The sequence below is a fragment of the Osmerus mordax genome, chromosome 14 (genome assembly GCF_038355195.1).
Source record: "Osmerus mordax isolate fOsmMor3 chromosome 14, fOsmMor3.pri, whole genome shotgun sequence".
Lineage (NCBI taxonomy): Eukaryota > Metazoa > Chordata > Actinopteri > Osmeriformes > Osmeridae > Osmerus > Osmerus mordax.
The window spans coordinates 17,631,640-17,650,718 of record NC_090063.1 but is presented as its reverse complement, the minus strand read 5'-3'; the positions used below and the strand labels follow the sequence as shown (position 1 = coordinate 17,650,718).

The following is a 19,079-nucleotide window of genomic DNA, read 5'->3' as shown; positions in this document are numbered from 1 at the left end:
CTGTGACGGCCATGGCCACAAGGCAGGGTGACGAGTGTGAATGTTGTCACGTCACTGAGCGTTCAAAGCTGCCTGAAAGGAAGAGCTGCAGAGCTGCAGAGCTGCAGAGCTGCAGAGCTGCAGAGCTGCAGAGCTGCAGAGCTGCAGAGCTGCAGAGCTGCAGAGCTGCAGAGCTGCAGAGCAGCAGAGCAGCAGAGCAGCAGAGCAGCAGAGCAGCAGAGCTGCAGAGCTGCAGAGCTGCAGAGCTGCAGAGCTGCAGAGCTGCAGAGCTGGGCCTGCTGGGCAAGCACCAGGGGGTCTGAGGCCTGAATCTCAGCCAAGGACCAGGGGGACTGAGGTCTGCATCTCAGCCCAGCACCAGGGGGACCGAGTCTAGCATCTCATGAGTCACAGCTCTGATGGAACACAGACCCTCTCTCTCTCCCTCCCCCCCCCCCCACTCCTCTCTCTCGTTCTCTCTCTCTATCCAACCCTCTCTCCCTCTTTTCCTCTCTCCCTCTCCCCTGGGGGAATCCATCCTCTCTCCTTTAATCAAATAACAGCGCTAGCGCTAAGTGCTAAGTGCTACGCCACTTAGGCTACATTAAAGGTATTTTACCCACTCTGTGTGTGTGTGTGTGTGTGAGTGAGAGAGAAAGGGGGGATACACACTTCAGTCAATTAGGGAATCTTGGCAACAATGATAGTGGCTCGGGTGAGGGACCCTATCAGCTTAATTGCTGGGATTGTGGGATAAACGATTCAAATGGGATTTGTGGGGCAAGAGCTGAAACTGCAGCTGGGGGCCCTCCTCCTCCATGCCTGCATCAGAGGAGAACTGCAGCTGGGGGCCCTCCTCCTCCACGCCTGCATCAGAGGAGAACTGCAGCTGGGGGCCCTCCTCCTCCACGCCTGCATCAGAGGAGAACTGCAGTTTGATTCTTATTTCATTTTGTTTTATGCCACAGTACCACTTGTCAGTTATAATGTGTATAAATACCACTGTAGCTTGACTGTAAACACAGTAGTAATTGCATTGTCTTCAATCTCTTTTCATCCAAGGGGTTTGGAAACTCTCTTTTTTCATGTCACAAAAACACATTGCACTCCCTATCACCCTGTAACATCCAACACAACAACCAATAGCTCAAACACTCAGAAAACTGTTGTCTCTCAGGTTCAGTACAGGTGAGTCCAAGGTACGTCTATGCTATCACAGGTCACAGATCAGATGAACAGCGATAATGGACGTCAAGGCAGTGGGCGCATGAGATAACCTCACTCTGCCTGGTGTATCGTGGACGACACGCAGCATGGATGAGGAAGATCTTCAGAAGAGGATGTCCGACAGCAGGTCCCGACGTTTCAGCACCCTGGAGAAGATTCTGGTGTTTCTGTTTGTGGCCATGACAGGAGCCTGCATCGGTCTGGTGGTCATTTACTTCACAGACAAGACTGAACCGAGCACTGTGGGTGAGTTTGAAGTCTGGTCTGGTGGTCAGACTGAACCTACTGTGGGTGAGTTTGAAGTCTGGTCTGGTGGTCAGACTGAACCTACTGTGGGTGAGTTTCAAGTCTGGTCTGGTGGTCAGACTGAACCTACTGTGGGTGAGTTTGAAGTCTGGTCTGGTGGTCAGACTGAACCTACTGTGGGTGAGTTTGCACTGGTTGGATTGTCTGGTAAGAACATCTCCACTGTTGGTGGTGAATATCTACTATTTGTTCTGGCGGTAGTATTTCAGGCACTCTGAGGGGTAACACCTACACCTTTTGCAAAATGTCAAATTTGCTGCAAGTCATTTCATAGGACAACTGTAGCTCTGTAAAGAAAATAATTATAATCCATGAATTGTTTGGATTAGATACAGACCAGAAAGTCAGCCTTTGGTGGATGAAATCAGTCTCTAATGGATAATGAGGGATCTTTTTCCTATCAAAGGAATGTACTTTGGTTGCAGTGTTTTCTGTCTCTGGGCTCTGGGGCAAAGCTTTCCGTTATCTCTCCTATCAGCAGCAGAAGATAAGTGAGTGTTCTTAGTGGAGATCTGTGAAGACAGAACACAGTTGTTGACACAAACTGGAGAAATAGACCACGAGAGGATTCTCTGTCTTAACTGTAAAACCCATTTCCAGAACTAAATAGAGATGTCTGGAGAGAGTGTGTGTGTGTTTGTGTTCAGTTTGAATCAGACAACTAGAGAGTACATCACTAGATACATACGCTGAAGTCAGGTGGATGAGCAGTGAGGGAATCAGGCTAGTAATCTGAAGGTTGCCAGTTCGATTCCCGGCTGTGCCAAATGACTCACTTCACCCTACTTGTCTCGGGGGAATGTCCCTGTACTTACTGTAAGTCGCTCTGGACAAGAGCGTCTGCTAAATGACTAAATGTAAATACACTAGAGAGTACATCACTAGATACATACACTAGAGAGTACATCCTATTTATTATTTTCAGTCCATAGAACAAAACGTATTCTAAATTACCTGTCAGCCTAGTTGTAGTAGATAGGCCATCAAATGCAACTTTAGTTTTACACACATATGCTGCACATTCACTTTTTGTATTTTGAATGGTAAATTAGCAGCAACAAATGTATGCTTTTAAATCTATGCAATCTTCATAAATAATAAGTACACATCTTTATATAAAATACACAGAAATATCAGTTGTAAAAATTAAAGTTAATAAACTGACCCATCTGCAACCGACGCAAGCAAGCACACCCTACAATTTTCCCAGAAATTGTACCCTCTCTAGTTATGAAATGTTATGTTCTACTATCTATTTGCCGCCTTTAGCGAGTCACAGTATTTCCAAGCCCTGATAGTGTAACTGAGACAACACAGTAAATAATTCCTCTTTCAAGTAATAGACTTGCTGGATCTTGGAAGTCGCTTTGGATAAAAGCGTCTGCTAAATGACTAAATGTAAATGTAATGTAAATGTAAATAAGCCCCCGTTCAAGTGTTGAGCATTAAATTAGCTGCAGGGTCTGTAGAGATCTTGGGACAAAACCACTTTTTTGTGTTTTCTAATGCAGAATTTGGTAAAATAAAATAGTCGTCTACCGTAGGTAATCGCGCACAGGTTAGTGACGTAGAGCAGGCCGGTGTTTTTGAACGTTTACCTGCAAACAAGTTGCTGCTTCAAATTCTACTCTGCTGTGTCGCACGGATAAATGAATACATTACTTTATTATGACTTGCATAGATTAATTGCTATGTTACCGTCAAACCTCAGTATCAGAAGCCCCCTTGCTGAGGGTGCATCAGAGCAGGCTTCTCTCTGTGAGGCTCAATACAACCATAACAACCTGATAATGAGGACAGGGTTACTCAGCCTCAGACAAATCATTTTTCCAGAGAAGCAGCTGTTGCCTCAGTCACATCTGCTCCCCAGCACACACACACGCACATGCACACACACACACAAACGCACACACACACAAACGCACACACACACACAAACGCACACACACACAAACGCACACACACACATGCCCACATACATGCATGCACACATACAGCATGCACACATACAGCATGCTTGCCACATCCACCAGGGAAATACTGTTGACACAAACAGTTCTGTTGCCAAGGTGTCTTCCTCATGGATTTCCTCTCTGCCTTGTTTTTCCCCTGTACTGTGTGTGTGGTGTGTGTATGTGTGTGTATGTGTGTGTATGTGTGTGTGTGTGTGTGTGTGTGGTGTGTGTGTGTGTGTGTGTGTGTGTGTGTGTGGTGTGTGTGTGTGTGTGTGTGTGTGTGTGTGTGTGCGTGCGCAGGAGACGGGGTGGGCTCTGGGTGTGGGGGCCCCAGAGAGCTGACTGGAGACTCTGGGATGTTCAGCAGCCTGAACTACCCCAGTAGCTATGACAACGGCAAGAGCTGCTCCTGGCACATCACTGTGGACCCTGCCAAGGTAGGAACTAGATGTAGGAGATAGGACTAGGATATAGGAGATAGGACTAGGGTGTAGGAGATAGGACTAGGGTGTAGGAGATAGGACTAGGGTACTCAGTCTTCACAGAAAGAACTTTAAGGACATCACACCAAGCCCAGTCCTCCATCACACCAAGCCCAGTCCCCCATCACACCAAGCCCAGTCCTCCATCACACCAAGCCCAGTCCCCCATCACACCAAGCCCAGTCCCCCATCACACCAAGCCCAGTCCTCCATCACACCAAGCCCAGTCCTCCATTACACCAAGCCCAGTACCCCATCACACCAAGCCCAGTCCTCCATCACACCAAGCCCAGTCCTCCATTACACCAAGCCCAGTCCCCCATCACGCCAAGCCCAGTCCTCCATCACACCAAGCCCAGTCCCCCATCACACCAAGCCCAGTCCTCCATCACACCAAGCCCAGTCCCCCATCACACCAAGCCCAGTCCCCCATCACACCAAGCCCAGTCCTCCATCACACCAAGCCCAGTCCTCCATTACACCAAGCCCAGTCCTCCATCACACCAAGCCCAGTCCCCCATCACACCAAGCCCAGTCCTCCATCACACCAAGCCCAGTCCTCCATCACACCAAGCCCAGTCCTCCATCACACCAAGCCCAGTCCCCCATCACACCAAGCCCAGTCCTCCATCACACCAAGCCCAGTCCTCCATCACACCAAGCCCAGTCCCCCATCACAACACCAACAGGAGAACCAACCTTCTCAAAGAGCTTAATTTCTTTAGTTGCATTCTTGTCTTTCTCTCCTCTCCTCTCTCTCTCCTCCCTTCTCTCTGACTTACCCCCCATCCACACACACACATACACACACATACACCCCCACCCCCAGAGCAGGGCGTAGTACAGTAGCAGTGTGTATACCACAGTAGAGACAGGAGGGGTACACAAGCAGCAGATGTAGCATCTCACACAGATGGGTCTGTTATCCCTCTCCTCCCGTTCTCTCTCCCTCCCCCCTCTCTCTCTCTCCATCTCTCTCCCTCCCCCCTTTCTCTCCACCTTTCTCCATCTCCCTCTCTCTCCAGTGCTCCTCCTGCTCCATCTCTCTCTCTCCAGTGCCCCCCCTCTCTCTCACACAGGAACATGCTTGTCCTTTTCACACTCACAATTCTCCAACCCCCCCTTCCACCACTGCGCAGACATTGTGTGAATAAAGGAAAGGTCAGTGTGTCTGTGTATGGTGTGTCACGCCTGTGCGTGTGCTTGTATGTATGTGCCAGAGACTGAAGCGTCAGTTCTCTGCTAACGACTCTGCTTCTGTCTGGAGAGGGCTCAGGCAGATTACCAACTACAAGCCCAGAGCCCCCCACTCCACTAACGACTCCCGCCTGGCCAACGACCTGAATGAGTTCTACTGTAGATTTGAAAGACAATTGGACTGTCCTGAACTACCCCTTCCCACCCACGAGGCCTCCTCCATCACCCCCTCTACAGTGACAACTCTCTCCATTCAGGAGGGTGAAGTTAACAGACTTTTCAAGAGGCAGAACCCCCGCAAAGCAGCTGGGCCGGACTCTGTCTCTCCTGCCACCCTCAAGCACTGCGCTGACCAGCTGTCTCCGGTGTTCACCTACATCTTTAACACCTCCCTGGAGACATGCCATGTGCCAGCCTGTCTCAAGTCCTCCACCATCATCCCTGTGCCCAAAAAGCCAAGGCCAACAGGACTCAATGACTACAGACCCATCGCCCTGACCTCTGTGGTAATGAAGTCCTTTGAGTGCCTTGTGCTGGCACACCTCAAAGCCATCACAGACCCTTTCCTGGACCCACTGCACTTTGCCTACAGAGCCAACAGATCTGTGGATGACGCCGTTAACATGGCCCTCCACTTCACCCTACAGCACCTGGACTCCCCAGCATCCTATGCCAGGATCCTGTTTGTGGACTTCAACTCTGCCTTCAACACCATCATCCCCGCCCTGCTTCAGGACAAGCTCTCCCAGCTGAACGTGCCTGACTCCACCTGCAGATGGATCACAGACTTCCTGTCTGACAGGAAGCAGTGCGTGACTTGTGTTCCCAGCTGGGAACACAAGTCTCTGACTCCTGGTCCATCAGCAACGGATCTCCTCAGGGCTGCGTCCTTTCCCCTCTGCTCTTCTCCCTGTACACCAACAGTTGCACCTCCAGTCATCCGTCTGTCAAACTTCTGAAGTTTGCGGATGACACCACCCTCATTGGGCTCATCTCTGACGGGGATGAGTCTGACTATAGGTGGGAAGCTGACAACCTGGTGACCTGGTGTAGCCAGAACAACTTAGAGCTCAATGCTCTTAAGACAGTGGAGATGGTTGTGGACTTCAGGAGGAACACAGACCCACTCACCCCCATCACCCTGTGCGACTCCCCAGTCAACACTGTGGAGTCCTTCCGCTTCCTGGGCACAATCCTCTCCCAGGACCTCAAGTGGGAACTGAACATCAGCTCCCTCACCAAAAAAGCACAACAGAGGATGTACTTCCTACGGCAGCTGAAGAAATTCAACCTGCCAAAGACAATGATGGTGCACTTCTACACAGCCATAATTGAGTCCATCCTCACCTCTTCCATCACCATCTCGTACGCTGCTGCCACTGCCAAGGACAAGAGCAGACTGCAGCGTATCATCCGCACTGCTGAGAAGGTGATCGGCTGCAATCTGCCTGCCCTCGAGGACCTGCACACCTCGAGGACCTTGAGGCGTGCGAGGAAGATTGTGGCCAACCCCTCCCACCCTGGTCACTCCCTGTTCCAGCTACTCCCCTCTGGAAGAAGGCTGCGGTCCATCAGGACCAAAACCTCACGCCATAAGAACAGTTTCTTTCCATCTGCTACTGGCCTCTTCAACAAGGCCAAGGACTCCCATTGACATTCATTCACTTACTTAACTATTATAAGTCCATCTAATGGCAATTCAGTATGCATAAGCCACTTATCTCAGTATCCGATTGCGATGTTGACCATTCACGCTGCTCATTCTATTCTTATTTTTATATATATTTTGTTTTATATTTAAATTGTTTTATTCTTAGATTGTTTAGTTCTTAGAAATAGTTAAACTTTTGTACTTTTACTTAATTTAAGATCTGTATATGTTTAGTGTTTTGCACCTCCCTGCCACAGTAAATTCCGTGTTTGTATAACATACATGGCGAATAAACCTGATTCTGATTCTGATGTGTGTGTGTGTGTCGCAGGTGATCCATCTGTGGTTCGAGGACTTCTCCCTGGAGGATACTGAGCTGTGCACAGCAGACTTCATCACGCTGAGAGACGACCTGGGCATCATGGGTGAGACTGCACCTAATGGGCGGCGTCAGGGTGTGGTTAGTTGAATGGAGATGTTGAATGTGATGTGTGATGTGATGTGTTTTCCGGTCTGTTCCCTAGGGAAGTTCTGTGGATACTCCAAGCCCAGGCCGGTTGTATCCCTGGGCAACCGACTGACGATCTACTTCGACACCAACGACAGGAAGACAGATGTGGGCTTCAGGGCCTATTTCAAAGCTGTGTCTCCCAGTGCTGCCTCAGGTAAACGCTGCGCCATTTTGGCTCTGCAGTAAGTCGGTCAGTTGTGCGCCATTTAGGCTCGGCGTCATGTCAATTCCTAACAGATCAGGTAGAAGGTGTCTCTGTCCTGCCAATGGCACAGAAAGCATTGTCATTACAATGTGTACTGGAGGAAATTATGTGAGATGTTAGACAGAGAGAGAGACAGAGAAAGAGACAGAGAGAGAGACAGAGAATATCCTTGAGATGTGTGTGAAGTGCCCTCAATATTTCCCTCTCTTCCTCCATCCATCGCTCCATCCTTCTCGGTGACAGATATAGCCGGGGCCGGAGGCAGTCTCCAAGGTGACCGAGGGGATCTGCTGACCCCTGGATACCCAGAGCAGAACTACGAGAATGGAGCGCTGTATCAGGTAACCACAAACACACACACACGCAGGAACACACACACGCAGGAACACACACACACACGCAGGAACACACACACACATGCAGGAACACACACATGCAGGAACACATACACACACACAGTTGAGAAGAAGGGAGAGGGAGAATTGCAAAGAAGCCTTTAAAAGCCTTTAAAAGATAGAAATATTTCACTAAAAATTAAATAAAATAGTTTTTGCTGACATTTTCTCAGCACCTTTGAAGTATTCTATTGAAGGAAAACATTACGTTTAAAACCGAATGAACAAAAACCGAATATTTGGAATCACATCTGCATGCATGGGTCAACATGGAGAGGAGAAGTGGGCATTTGTTGGTCTAAACATGTTTTTTGTCTGTGTGTGTTCCTGCGTGTGTGTGTGTGTTCCTGCGTGTGTGTGTGTGTTCCTGCGTGTGTCTGTGTGTGTTCCTGCGTGTGTGTGTGTCAGTGGAGGGTGAGTGTTCCTGCACGGGGAGAGAGGGTGCGTCTGACGTTCACCTCGTTTGACCTCATCCCTGAGGCATGTGGAGACCACGTGGTCGTCTATGATGGCCACACCCCCGGCGCCGCCCTGCTGGGTACGCCGTCACATGACCCTCCATCACATGACCTTCCCTCACATGACCCTGCCTCACATGACCCTCCCTCACACTGCTTGGTCCTGAGTACTGTTTACCCAGCTGTTCATTTCACCCACTTCACACTGTCACATGCTGCTGGAGGAAGCGGCGTCCGTGAGTCGCATGTTCAGTAAAGCAAGGTCCTGCGTCTGGTCCTGCAGGGCGTTTCTGCGGCGGCTCGTTGCCAAGAGTGCTGGAAACCAGTGGAGGCTCCATGGTCGTCCGGTTCAAGTCCGACGCCACGCTCACCTCCAGGGGGTTCAGCGCCACCTTCACCAAGACCAGCCTGCCTCCCGTCGTGGTCCCAACCACACCTAAACCTTCAACCACACCTAAACCATCAACCACACCTAAACCATCAACCACACCTAAACCATCAACCACACCTAAACCATCAACCACACCTCCACCATCAACCACCCCACCCGTCGGTAAGGTCACATCATTTAACGGGTGCCCCAAGAGACAGATGTTGGTCCTATATTGAAATTGAGTGATGTGTACTGCATTTAGGAATTAAAAAGCTGCAATTTGTGGTCTAGTATTGACTTTCTGTGTGATGCTCAATTCCTCCCTCTCTCCTTCTCTCTCCCTCCCTCCCTCCCCCTCTCTCTCCAGAGTCTGGCTGTGGAGGGCCGGGTGTTTTACAGGGTCGTAAGGGAGAGATCCAGTCCCTGGGGTTCCCTGCTCCCTACCCCGGCGGGCTGAACTGCTCCTGGGACATCTCCGTGCCCCCAGGGTCCCTGGTCAAGCTGCAGGTCACCAGCATGGCCGTGGCAGGAGAGGCTGGGCAGTGCAAGGAGGACCGACTCCTCATCTCTGACAGCCTGCAGACCCTGGGTAGGTGTCGTCTGCCATCGTCTAGTCATGTCTCACTGAGCCCCAGAACCATGTCCACTACAGGGGAGAGGACTGTGAGTCTCAGGGGGAAGGATAGTGTGTGTGTGTGTGTATTAGGGCTGGGCGATATATAATAACATTTGATATCTCGATATTGTCCACATTTTTACAATATTCGATATATATCTCGCCCTAGTGTGTACTATTTTATACATCACGTTAAACAAAAGCATCAGCTAAATATATCCCATGTACACCTCCTGCTGGAGACAACCAAGCACAGCAGGAGATTACAGCTCCCCATAATAGCACACACACACCCTGGTTAGCCCCTGTCAGGTTCCACTTCAGTAACACCCTGGTTAGCCCCTGTCAGGTTCCACTTCAGTAACACCCTGGTTAGCCCCTGTCAGGTTTCACTTCAGTAACACCACGTCGAGACAGATGAGATAAGAAAAACGAAAACAAATTCAAATTCCTCCCTCCCTCCACTCCCCTCCCCTCCCCTCCCCTCCCCTCCCCTCCCCTCCCCTCCCCTCCCCTCCCCTCCCCTCCCCTCCCCTCCCCTCCCCTCCCCCTCTCCCCAGGTGTATTCTGTGGGTTTCTCCTGCCCCCTGTGTTGGTCAGCAGTGAGAGAAGCATGTCTGTCAGCTTCCTGTCTGATGGACGGCTGTCTGACCAGGGCTTCCTGGCACGCTGGGAGGCTGTGCACCCTGAGGACGCAGCAGGTACACACACACACTCATACACACACATATACACACACACACACTCATACACACACATATACACACACACACACAGTCATAGACACACATATACACACACACACTCATACACACATACTATACACACACACACACTCATACACACATATACACACACCTCAATATTCTGCGGTTAGAAACTATGTGAGATATCCCACCCTTATTGGTTTATATGATTTCCCTTCTTCTTAATGTGCGTCCATGAAGAAAATACCCTCCACTAGAGTTCCCTCCTTGTGGATAGCAACAACAACATGGCAGAAAGCTCCAGGAATATGTGTGGGAGACACATAAAAAAAGATTGATTAAAAAAGACTCCTGGTTTGGGCTTGGAGGGTGGTAGATGTTCTCTCTTCGGTCGGTCGGTGGGTGGGAGGGAGGGGCTCATCGACCCAGGAGCCACAGCACCTCAAGCATCGTTTGTCACTGAGACGCAGTGTGCTTTTACCCTTCAGGACCTTCCTCCATCTCTCTCTCTCTACATTCCTCCATCTCTCTCTCCCTCTCTCTCTCTACATTCCTCCATCTCTCTCTCTACATTCCTCCATCTCTCTCTCTCTCTCTCTCTCTCTCTCTCTCTCTCTCTACATTCCTCCATCTCTCTCTCTCTCTCTCTCTCTCTCTCTCTCTACAGTCCTCCATCTCTCTCTCTCTACATTCCTCCATCTCTCTCTCTCTCTCTCTCTACATTCCTCCATCTCTCTCTCTCTCTCTCTCTCTCTCTCTCTCTCTCTCTACCTTTCTCTTCTTGCTCTAACCTGTATTTGAACTTGTCACTGTAGCTATGTTAGTCAGCATTCTTTACTAAACACCAGGTGTGTTTGAGGTATTTTTACAAACCATAACACGCCACAGCTACATGCATGTACAGTATGTATTTATATAATTGACTCACACACACACACCCTCCGTCCCTGTACCCTGCAGAGATCCAGGGTTGTGGGGGGGTGTTTGGTGAAGACACCGGGGTCATCAAGTCCCCCAGGTGGCCCCACAGCTACCCAGCCAGTAGAGAGTGTATGTGGGTCCTGGAGGTTCCCCCAGGGAGGAACATCTCTCTGACCTTCACACACTTTGACCTGGAGGCCAAGGACTTCCTCTCCTCCAGGTGTCTGGACAGCCTGGTGGCCTATGATGTCCTGGACGCCTCCCTCACCAAACACGGTGCGAAACTCACCTCCCACACCATCTAACCCTAACCCTCACCAAACACGGTGAGAAACTCACCTCCCACACCATCTAACCCTAACCCTCACCAAACACGGTGAGAAACTCACCTCCCACACCATCTAACCCTAACCCATCTAACCCACCTAACCCTAACCCATCTAACCCACCTAACCCTAACCCATCTAACCCATCTAACCCTAACCCATCTAACCCTAACCCATCTAACCCATCTAACCCTAACCCATCTAACCCATCTAACCCATCTAACCCATCTAACCCTAACCCATCTAACCCATCTAACCCTAACCCATCTAACCCATCTAACCCTAACCCATCTAACCCTAACCCATCTAACCCATCTAACCCATCTAACCCATCTAACCCTAACCCATCTAACCCTAACCCATCTAACCCATCTAACCCTAACCCATCTAACCCATCTAACCCATCTAACCCATCTAACCCTAACCCATCTAACCCTAACCCATCTAACCCTAACCCATCTAACCCATCTAACCCATCTAACCCTAACCCATCTAACCCATCTAACCCATCTAACCCATCTAACCCTAACCCATCTAACCCATCTAACCCTAACCCATCTAACCCTAACCCATCTAACCCATCTAACCCATCTAACCCATCTAACCCTAACCCATCTAACCCTAACCCATCTAACCCATCTAACCCTAACCCATCTAACCCATCTAACCCATCTAACCCTAACCCATCTAACCCTAACCCATCTAACCCATCTAACCCATCTAACCCTAACCCATCTAACCCTAACCCTAACCCATCTAACCCTAACCCATCTAACCCATCTAACCCATCTAACCCTAACCCATCTAACCCTAACCCATCTAACCCATCTAACCCATCTAACCCATCTAACCCATCTAACCCATCTAACCCTAACCCATCTAACCCATCTAACCCATCTAACCCATCTAACCCTAACCCATCTAACCCATCTAACCCATCTAACCCTAACCCATCTAACCCATCTAACCCATCTAACCCTAACCCATCTAACCCTAACCCATCTAACCCATCTAACCCTAACCCATCTAACCCATCTAACCCATCTAACCCATCTAACCCTAACCCATCTAACCCATCTAACCCATCTAACCCATCTAACCCATCTAACCCTAACCCATCTAACCCATCTAACCCTAACCCATCTAACCCATCTAACCCATCTAACCCATCTAACCCTAACCCTAACCCATCTAACCCTAACCCATCTAACCCATCTAACCCATCTAACCCTAACCCATCTAACCCATCTAACCCATCTAACCCTAACCCATCTAACCCTAACCCATCTAACCCATCTAACCCATCTAACCCATCTAACCCATCTAACCCTAACCCATCTAACCCATCTAACCCTAACCCATCTAACCCTAACCCATCTAACCCATCTAACCCTAACCCATCTAACCCATCTAACCCATCTAACCCATCTAACCCTAACCCATCTAACCCTAACCCATCTAACCCATCTAACCCATCTAACCCATCTAACCCTAACCCATCTAACCCATCTAACCCATCTAACCCTAACCCATCTAACCCATCTAACCCTCACCCTCCCACACGACACAGTGCTCTCACTGACGTCTACTCTAAGAGGAAAGGAAGTTAGATTTTCGGTACACAGTTTTATTTTATTTACAAGTTGTACTTTTTGGGGAATTGGTAAAATGGGATACAGTATTTTATTTACATTCAGGAAAAGTCTGGTATGATTGTATAATAGATGAATTCAGCGTTTTAAGGAAAACTTGAACTTTGTTTAAATTTAGAATCCATTTTTGTAAACGTAAGAATGCCCCAAAAATATATATATCTGTAATGGAAAATATAGTTGTATTCTATTGTATTATAATCCATGTTATATCTATTATAACCCATGTTATATATCCACCATATATTCTTTCCTAATCTGTTTCATTCTGATGCCCTTCCGTTCTGACACTGTGAGGGTGCATTTGTTTTGCTCTTCAGGTCCGTGGTGTGGCGCTGCCCTGCCCAGCCCTGTCCAGACGAGGGGCAGCCGGCTGGTGCTGCGCTTCAGCACTGACCTCTTCATGGAGGGGCGGGGCTTCCGGGCAGTCTGGTCCTCCAACCCCGCCCTCCCGCTCCCCACGGAGCCCCCCACCCCCCCTAACCCCTGGGACAACATCCCCGTAGGCATGTACATACTCTCACAACAAAGGCTCCCTGAACATTATCTCTCTTCGCTCTCTCTCTCTCCTCCTCTCTCTCTCTGCTCTCTCTCCTCCTCTCTCTCTCCTCCTCTCTCTCTCTGTTCTCTCTCTCTGCCCTCTCTCTCCCCCTCTCTCTCTCTCGTCTCTCCCAGATGGCCAGGTCTCTGCCAAGCCAGTAGCTGAAATAGTTTTATAGATGAGCTAGTGCTGCTGCAGAGGTGCCCCTGTGTGAGTGTGTGATAGAGAGAGAGAGAAGGGCAGGAGGAGAGAGAGAGAGAGAGAGATGCAGTGTGTTTCTCGGAGGGTGATAGGGACCAGGGCCAGCTGTATTCAGCTGTGATGACTCAGTGAAATGTCCCCCTGGAACAGATCTGGGCACTTGTTGATGACATCACACTGTGTTCAAACTGTCCATTGCTTGTCATTGGGACAGAAACACATTTGTAGGAAATATGTAGCAGGTGTCTTACTGTAGCTTCTAAAATTAAATAAATATGAATTCAAAATAATATCAAAATCATAATCTACAATGTATTGAGTGAGTTGAAGTTGTTGGTGATGGAGGATAAAGAACTGAAGGATAACCGTGTGTCTTCAGACTGGCCGGTGGACACCTGCGGTCGCCCGGCTGTCCCTCCCTTGGTCACCTCCAGGATCGTTAACGGAGAACCAGCCAGGCCTCACTCCTGGCCCTGGCAGGTCTCCATGCAGGTGACACACACACACACACACACACACACAGACTTCTTCATGAAGATGAATGGCCCTCCAGAGAAGAACATGCAGGGAAGTCAATCCCAGATGAGTTAGGATGAAGGAACAGCAAGCTGACTTAGTAGCTCCATCTCTCACTCACACCAAGGGATATGAAATAACAACTCATTGTAGCCCAGCCAATCATCAGTCTCTCATCGCTTCTCCTCCCTCTATCCCTCTCCTCTCCTTTTACCTCTCTGTATCTCCTCCATCTCTCCCATCTCTCTCTGTTCCATCTTTTCCACTTCTCCCCCCTCCCTCTCTCTCTCCATCTCTCTCCATCTCTCTCCTCATCTCTCTCCTGTTCTGTCTCCCTGGTGTCTTGTCTGGTGTAAGGAGTTGTTCTGTCAGGTGAATGTAATTATTCTCTCTCAGACTGCTAATAAAAGGAGATGAGTCCCTGATGAGAGCTCATCTTTCCTGCTAACAACCACTGCTGTTGTCTCATCTTCCTGTTTGTGCGTGTGTGTGTGTGTGCGTGTGTGTGTGTGTGTGTGTGTGTGTGCGTGTGTGTGTGCGTGTGTGTGTGTGGCAGGTTTGGCCCCCCAGCAGACCTGAGCCCAGCTTTTCTCACATCTGTGGAGGAACTCTGATCCATAAGAACTGGGTGATGACTGCAGCTCACTGCTTCATCAAGTAAACGGCCTCAGTAACCTAACAACAACAGCAAAAGAAAATCCTATTTATCATGAGTGTTTTCCATGAAGTAGAGATATACATCATAGGCTGTGCCTTTGGCCTTGTTTTACCTTATCTGCAGGCCTGAAAAAAGTCCATAGCTCTTATCATGAAACCTCCTGGACCCCCCCCTCCCTCCCCCCCCTCCCCCCTCCCTCCCCCCTCCCTCCCCCCCCCTCCCCCCTCCCTCCTCCCTCCCTCCCCACCCCTCCCTCCCCCCCCTCCCCCCTCCCTCCTCCCTCCCTCCCCACCCCTCCCTCCCCCCCCTCCCCCCTCCCTCCTCCCTCCCTCCCCACCCCTCCCTCCCCCCCCTCCCCCCTCCCTCCTCCCTCCCTCCCCACCCCTCCCTCCCCTCCCTCCCCACCCCTCCCTCCCCTCCCTCCCCACCCCTCCCTCCCCTCCCTCCCCACCCCTCCCTCCCCTCCCCCCCCTCCTCCCTCCCTCCTCCTCCCTCCCTCCCTCCCCACCCCTCCCTCCCCTCTCTCCCTCCTCTCGTCCCCCCTCCCTCCCCTCCCTCCCTCCCCACCCCTCCCTCCCCTCTCTCCCTCCTCTCGTCCCCCCTCCCTCCCCTCCTCTCCTCCCCCGCCCCCTCCAGCTATGCAGATGAGCTCCAGCGCTGGCGCATGTGTTTGGGCAAACACAACCTGACGTTCTCCGAGGCGTCGGAGCGCTGCTTCTCTGTGCGCTCCATCGTGCGGCACGAGGCCTTCCGCTACCCAGCCGTGCCCAGCGTGGGGTACGACATCGCCCTGGTCCGGCTGGACGGGGAGGTGGAGGCCAGCAGGGAGGTCTCCTTCGCCTGCCAGCCCCCTCTGGAGGAGGTGCTGCCTGAAGGGACCACCTGCTACGCCTCGGGCTGGGGGGACGAGACCGGTGAGAGGGGAGAGACCGGGGAGAGGGGAGAGGGGGGAGAGACCGTGTGAGAGGGGAGAGACCGGGGAGAGGGGAGAGGGGGACGAGACCGGTGAGAGGGGAGGAGAGAGAGACCGGGGAGAGGGGAGAGGGGGGAGAGACCGGGGAGAGGGGGGGAGAGACCGGTGAGAGGGGAGAGACCGGGGAGAGGGGGAGGAGAGAGAGACCGGGGAGAGGGGAGAGGGGGGAGAGACCGGGGAGAGGGGGGAGAGACCGGTGAGAGGGGAGGAGAGAGAGACCGGGGAGAGGGGAGAGGGGGGGAGAGACCAGGGAGAGGGGGGGAGAGACCGGTTGAGAGGGGAGGAGAGAGAGACCGGGGAGAGGGGGAGAGGGGGGAGAGACCGGGGAGAGGGGAGGAGAGAGAGACCTGGGAGAGGGGGGGAGAGACCGGGGAGAGGGGAGGGGGAGAATGGGGGGAGAATGGGGGAGGGGGAGGTTGGAGGGAGAGGGGGGTTGGAGGGAGAGGGAAGGTGAAAAGGGAGTGAGACAGGGAGTTGAATGATCTCTAAATCTTCCCACTTTGTCTCTCTCTCTGCTGTTTGAGAACATACAACTACAGCATCCTTTTCTAACACTCAATCTTTCTCTTTTTCTTCCTCCTTCCCTCTCCAGGTGATTCATTGAATGCCAAACCATCGGAGGGTCTGAACCAGGTGGCCCTGCCAGTGGTTCCGCTTCAATACCTGTAAGAGGATGGACTTACTGGTGGTTCCAGGTCAAGGACTCCATGATCTGTTGTGGATACACCCTCCCTGACGAGCTCAAATCTGTCTGCCAGGTCAGAGCTACCTCTAACCCTCCCTCCTTCTCTCTCACCCTCCCTCTCACCTTCCCTCCATCTCTCTCACCCTCCCTCTCACCCTCTCACCTTCCCTCCAGATGAATCTGTTGAATGCCTGATCCTTACATTTTCCACTAGGGTTGCAAAATTAATCACATTTTAATCACGATCACGATTTTGGCTCCCCATGATCAAATTTGCATGATTGAGTGATATTTAAAATGTGTCATTTCATTCATAGTATCAAAATATATTATTAAAATATATTTACAAAATGGAAAATGGAAAATAGTGCCCTGTTGAAGTTTTGCTACACTTTTATTTATTTATTTGTATTAATTCTTTAAGGAGATGCACTGAATTTTGGTGAATAAGAGGACCTCTATTATTTTGATGCACATATTTTGTACATTAGCAGGAATGTAGCACAATATGGATGTGAAATCAGTTATAATTAGCCTATGTGACAATAACATTTGTTTTGGTTAAAATCAATCAAAAAATCGTGATTATTAATCGTGATCTCAATATTGATAAAAATAATCACGATTATCATTTTGGCCATAATCGTGTAGGCCCTACTTTCCACCCCCTGACCTCTGACCCTGGCCTAGTGCAGGGTGACTCTGGCGGCCCCCTGGTGTGTCAGGACTCTCCCGTCAGCCCCTGGGAGGTCCACGGGAATCACCAGCTTCGGACCAATCGGCTGCATCATGGACAAGAAGCCCAGCGTGTTCACACGAGCCTTCCGCCTACCGTCCCTGGATGGAGAACGTGATCCGCAAGGACCTGTACCACCTTCACAGTACGTCACACTGATATGAACCAGTGTCTTACTGGTCTGAACTGGTGTGAGTCAGTTTTATACAGGACCAAACCTGGACCAAACCTGGACCAAACCTGGACCAAACCTGGATCAAACCTGGACCAAACCTGGACCAAACTGATGAACCACATCACATCCTTCATAGTATGTTTCTTACACTGATCTGAACATCTCTCTCCCCTCCCCCCTCCCCCCCTCTTTCTCTCTCCCTCCCTCCCTCCCTCCCTCTTCCCTCCTCCCTCCCCCCCTCCCCCCCCCCTCTCTCTCTCTCTCTCTCTCTCTCTCTCTCTCTCTCTCCTCCCCCCCCTCTCTCTCTCTCTCTCCCTCCCTCCCTCCTCCCCCCTCCCCCCTCTCTCTCTCTCTCCCTCCCTCCTGCCCCCTCCCTCCCTCCTCCCCCCTCTGTCCCTCCCCCCTCTCTCCCCTCCTCCTCCCCTCTCTCTCTCTCCTCCTCCCCCCTCTCTCTCTCCTCCCTCCTCCCCCTCCCTCAGCGTCTGGGTGTGGAGGACCGAGGGAGCTGACAGGGGTCAAGGGCACCCTGTCCTCCATGGGCCACCCTGGTAGCTATTGACAACGATGCCCGTTGCCAGTGGGACATCCAGGTGCCCCTGGGCATGCTGGTCCGCCTGCACTTCCTGTCCCTGTCTCTGGAGGAGAGCCAGCTCTGCATGAACGACCGAGTTTCCCTCACCGACCGCCTGGGCAGTCTGGGTAGGAGGGGAGGGGGAGGGGCAGGGCAGGGTGAGAAAGAGAGATCTGACAAGCACACACTGACTATTCGGACACACTAACACACTGTTTAGTACAGATTATGCCAATTTTTCACTGTGTATGAAAGCTTTCAAAATGTGAGTCTCTTTCACAAGTTTCGAAAAGAGGTTTTTGAAAGGTAAAAAAATAAAAATAAAGAAAAGTTGCGCTAAAAGTTTTTTTAAGGTTGAAAAGGTTTTCCCCAGAAAAAGTTCGAAAAATTGTTTTTTGAAGGTTGAAAAAAATCTTTTTACACCTCCTATCCCTGCACTTCCCCCTCCTCTTATACCTCCTATCCCTGCACCTCCCCCCCACCTCTTACATCTCCTCTCCTACCCTCCACTTCCCCTCCTCTTACCCCTCACCCAGGTACCCACTGCAGCCAGGAGCCCCCTCAGGAGCTGGTGAGTGATGGGGAGAGGATGAGTGTCAGCTTTGTCTCCAACAGCAGGGTGGTGACACGGGCTTCACTGCCACCTGGAGCGCTGTGGACCCCAGCGAGGGTGAGATGGGGAGGAGGGAGAAAGAGGGGGGAGGCTATGGGGCGAGGGTAGAGGTGGTGGGTGGTGGTGAGGGGCACCTGGTAGAAATTGGTGTTGGGTGTTGATGTTAAGTTGGTTGCTCATTCCTCTACCTATCTAACACTGTCTCTACCTCCATCCTCCTCCCTTCACATCTCTCTCCTTCCTCCTTTCTCCTTCTCTCCTCCTCCTCCCTTCACCCCCAGCTCCGTGTGGGGCCTCCTCCAGCAGTGAGCAGGGGACTCTGGTGTCTCCTGGCTGGCCCCAGGACTACCCCAACCAGGCCACGTGCACCTGGAGGATCCACATCCCTCTGCCACCAACATCCACCTGGTCTTCACTCACTTCCTGCTGCAGGCCCAGAGCATTCTGGG

At 51.1% G+C, this 19,079-nt stretch overlaps 1 protein-coding gene across 1 annotated transcript in view; it reads left to right on the top strand.

Annotated features, from left to right (window-relative positions):
• Positions 1 to 1,292: 1,292 nt before the first annotated feature.
• The window catches only part of zgc:154142 (uncharacterized protein LOC555481 homolog), a 22,497-nt gene continuing 4,710 nt past the window's right edge, over positions 1,293 to 19,079 (top strand). The window contains 26 exon segments of the mRNA XM_067251108.1: positions 1,293 to 1,452; positions 3,768 to 3,904; positions 7,129 to 7,222; positions 7,322 to 7,462; positions 7,757 to 7,854; positions 8,317 to 8,446; positions 8,650 to 8,789; positions 9,031 to 9,328; positions 9,916 to 10,056; positions 11,023 to 11,259; positions 13,282 to 13,467; positions 14,083 to 14,195; positions 14,776 to 14,876; positions 15,514 to 15,791; positions 16,443 to 16,504; positions 16,506 to 16,529; positions 16,531 to 16,608; positions 17,231 to 17,290; positions 17,292 to 17,357; positions 17,359 to 17,416; positions 17,926 to 18,002; positions 18,004 to 18,145; positions 18,554 to 18,637; positions 18,640 to 18,687; positions 18,912 to 19,016; positions 19,019 to 19,075. Of these exon segments, the coding sequence (XP_067107209.1) occupies positions 1,293 to 1,452; positions 3,768 to 3,904; positions 7,129 to 7,222; positions 7,322 to 7,462; positions 7,757 to 7,854; positions 8,317 to 8,446; positions 8,650 to 8,789; positions 9,031 to 9,328; positions 9,916 to 10,056; positions 11,023 to 11,259; positions 13,282 to 13,467; positions 14,083 to 14,195; positions 14,776 to 14,876; positions 15,514 to 15,791; positions 16,443 to 16,504; positions 16,506 to 16,529; positions 16,531 to 16,608; positions 17,231 to 17,290; positions 17,292 to 17,357; positions 17,359 to 17,416; positions 17,926 to 18,002; positions 18,004 to 18,145; positions 18,554 to 18,637; positions 18,640 to 18,687; positions 18,912 to 19,016; positions 19,019 to 19,075 (3,115 nt within the window).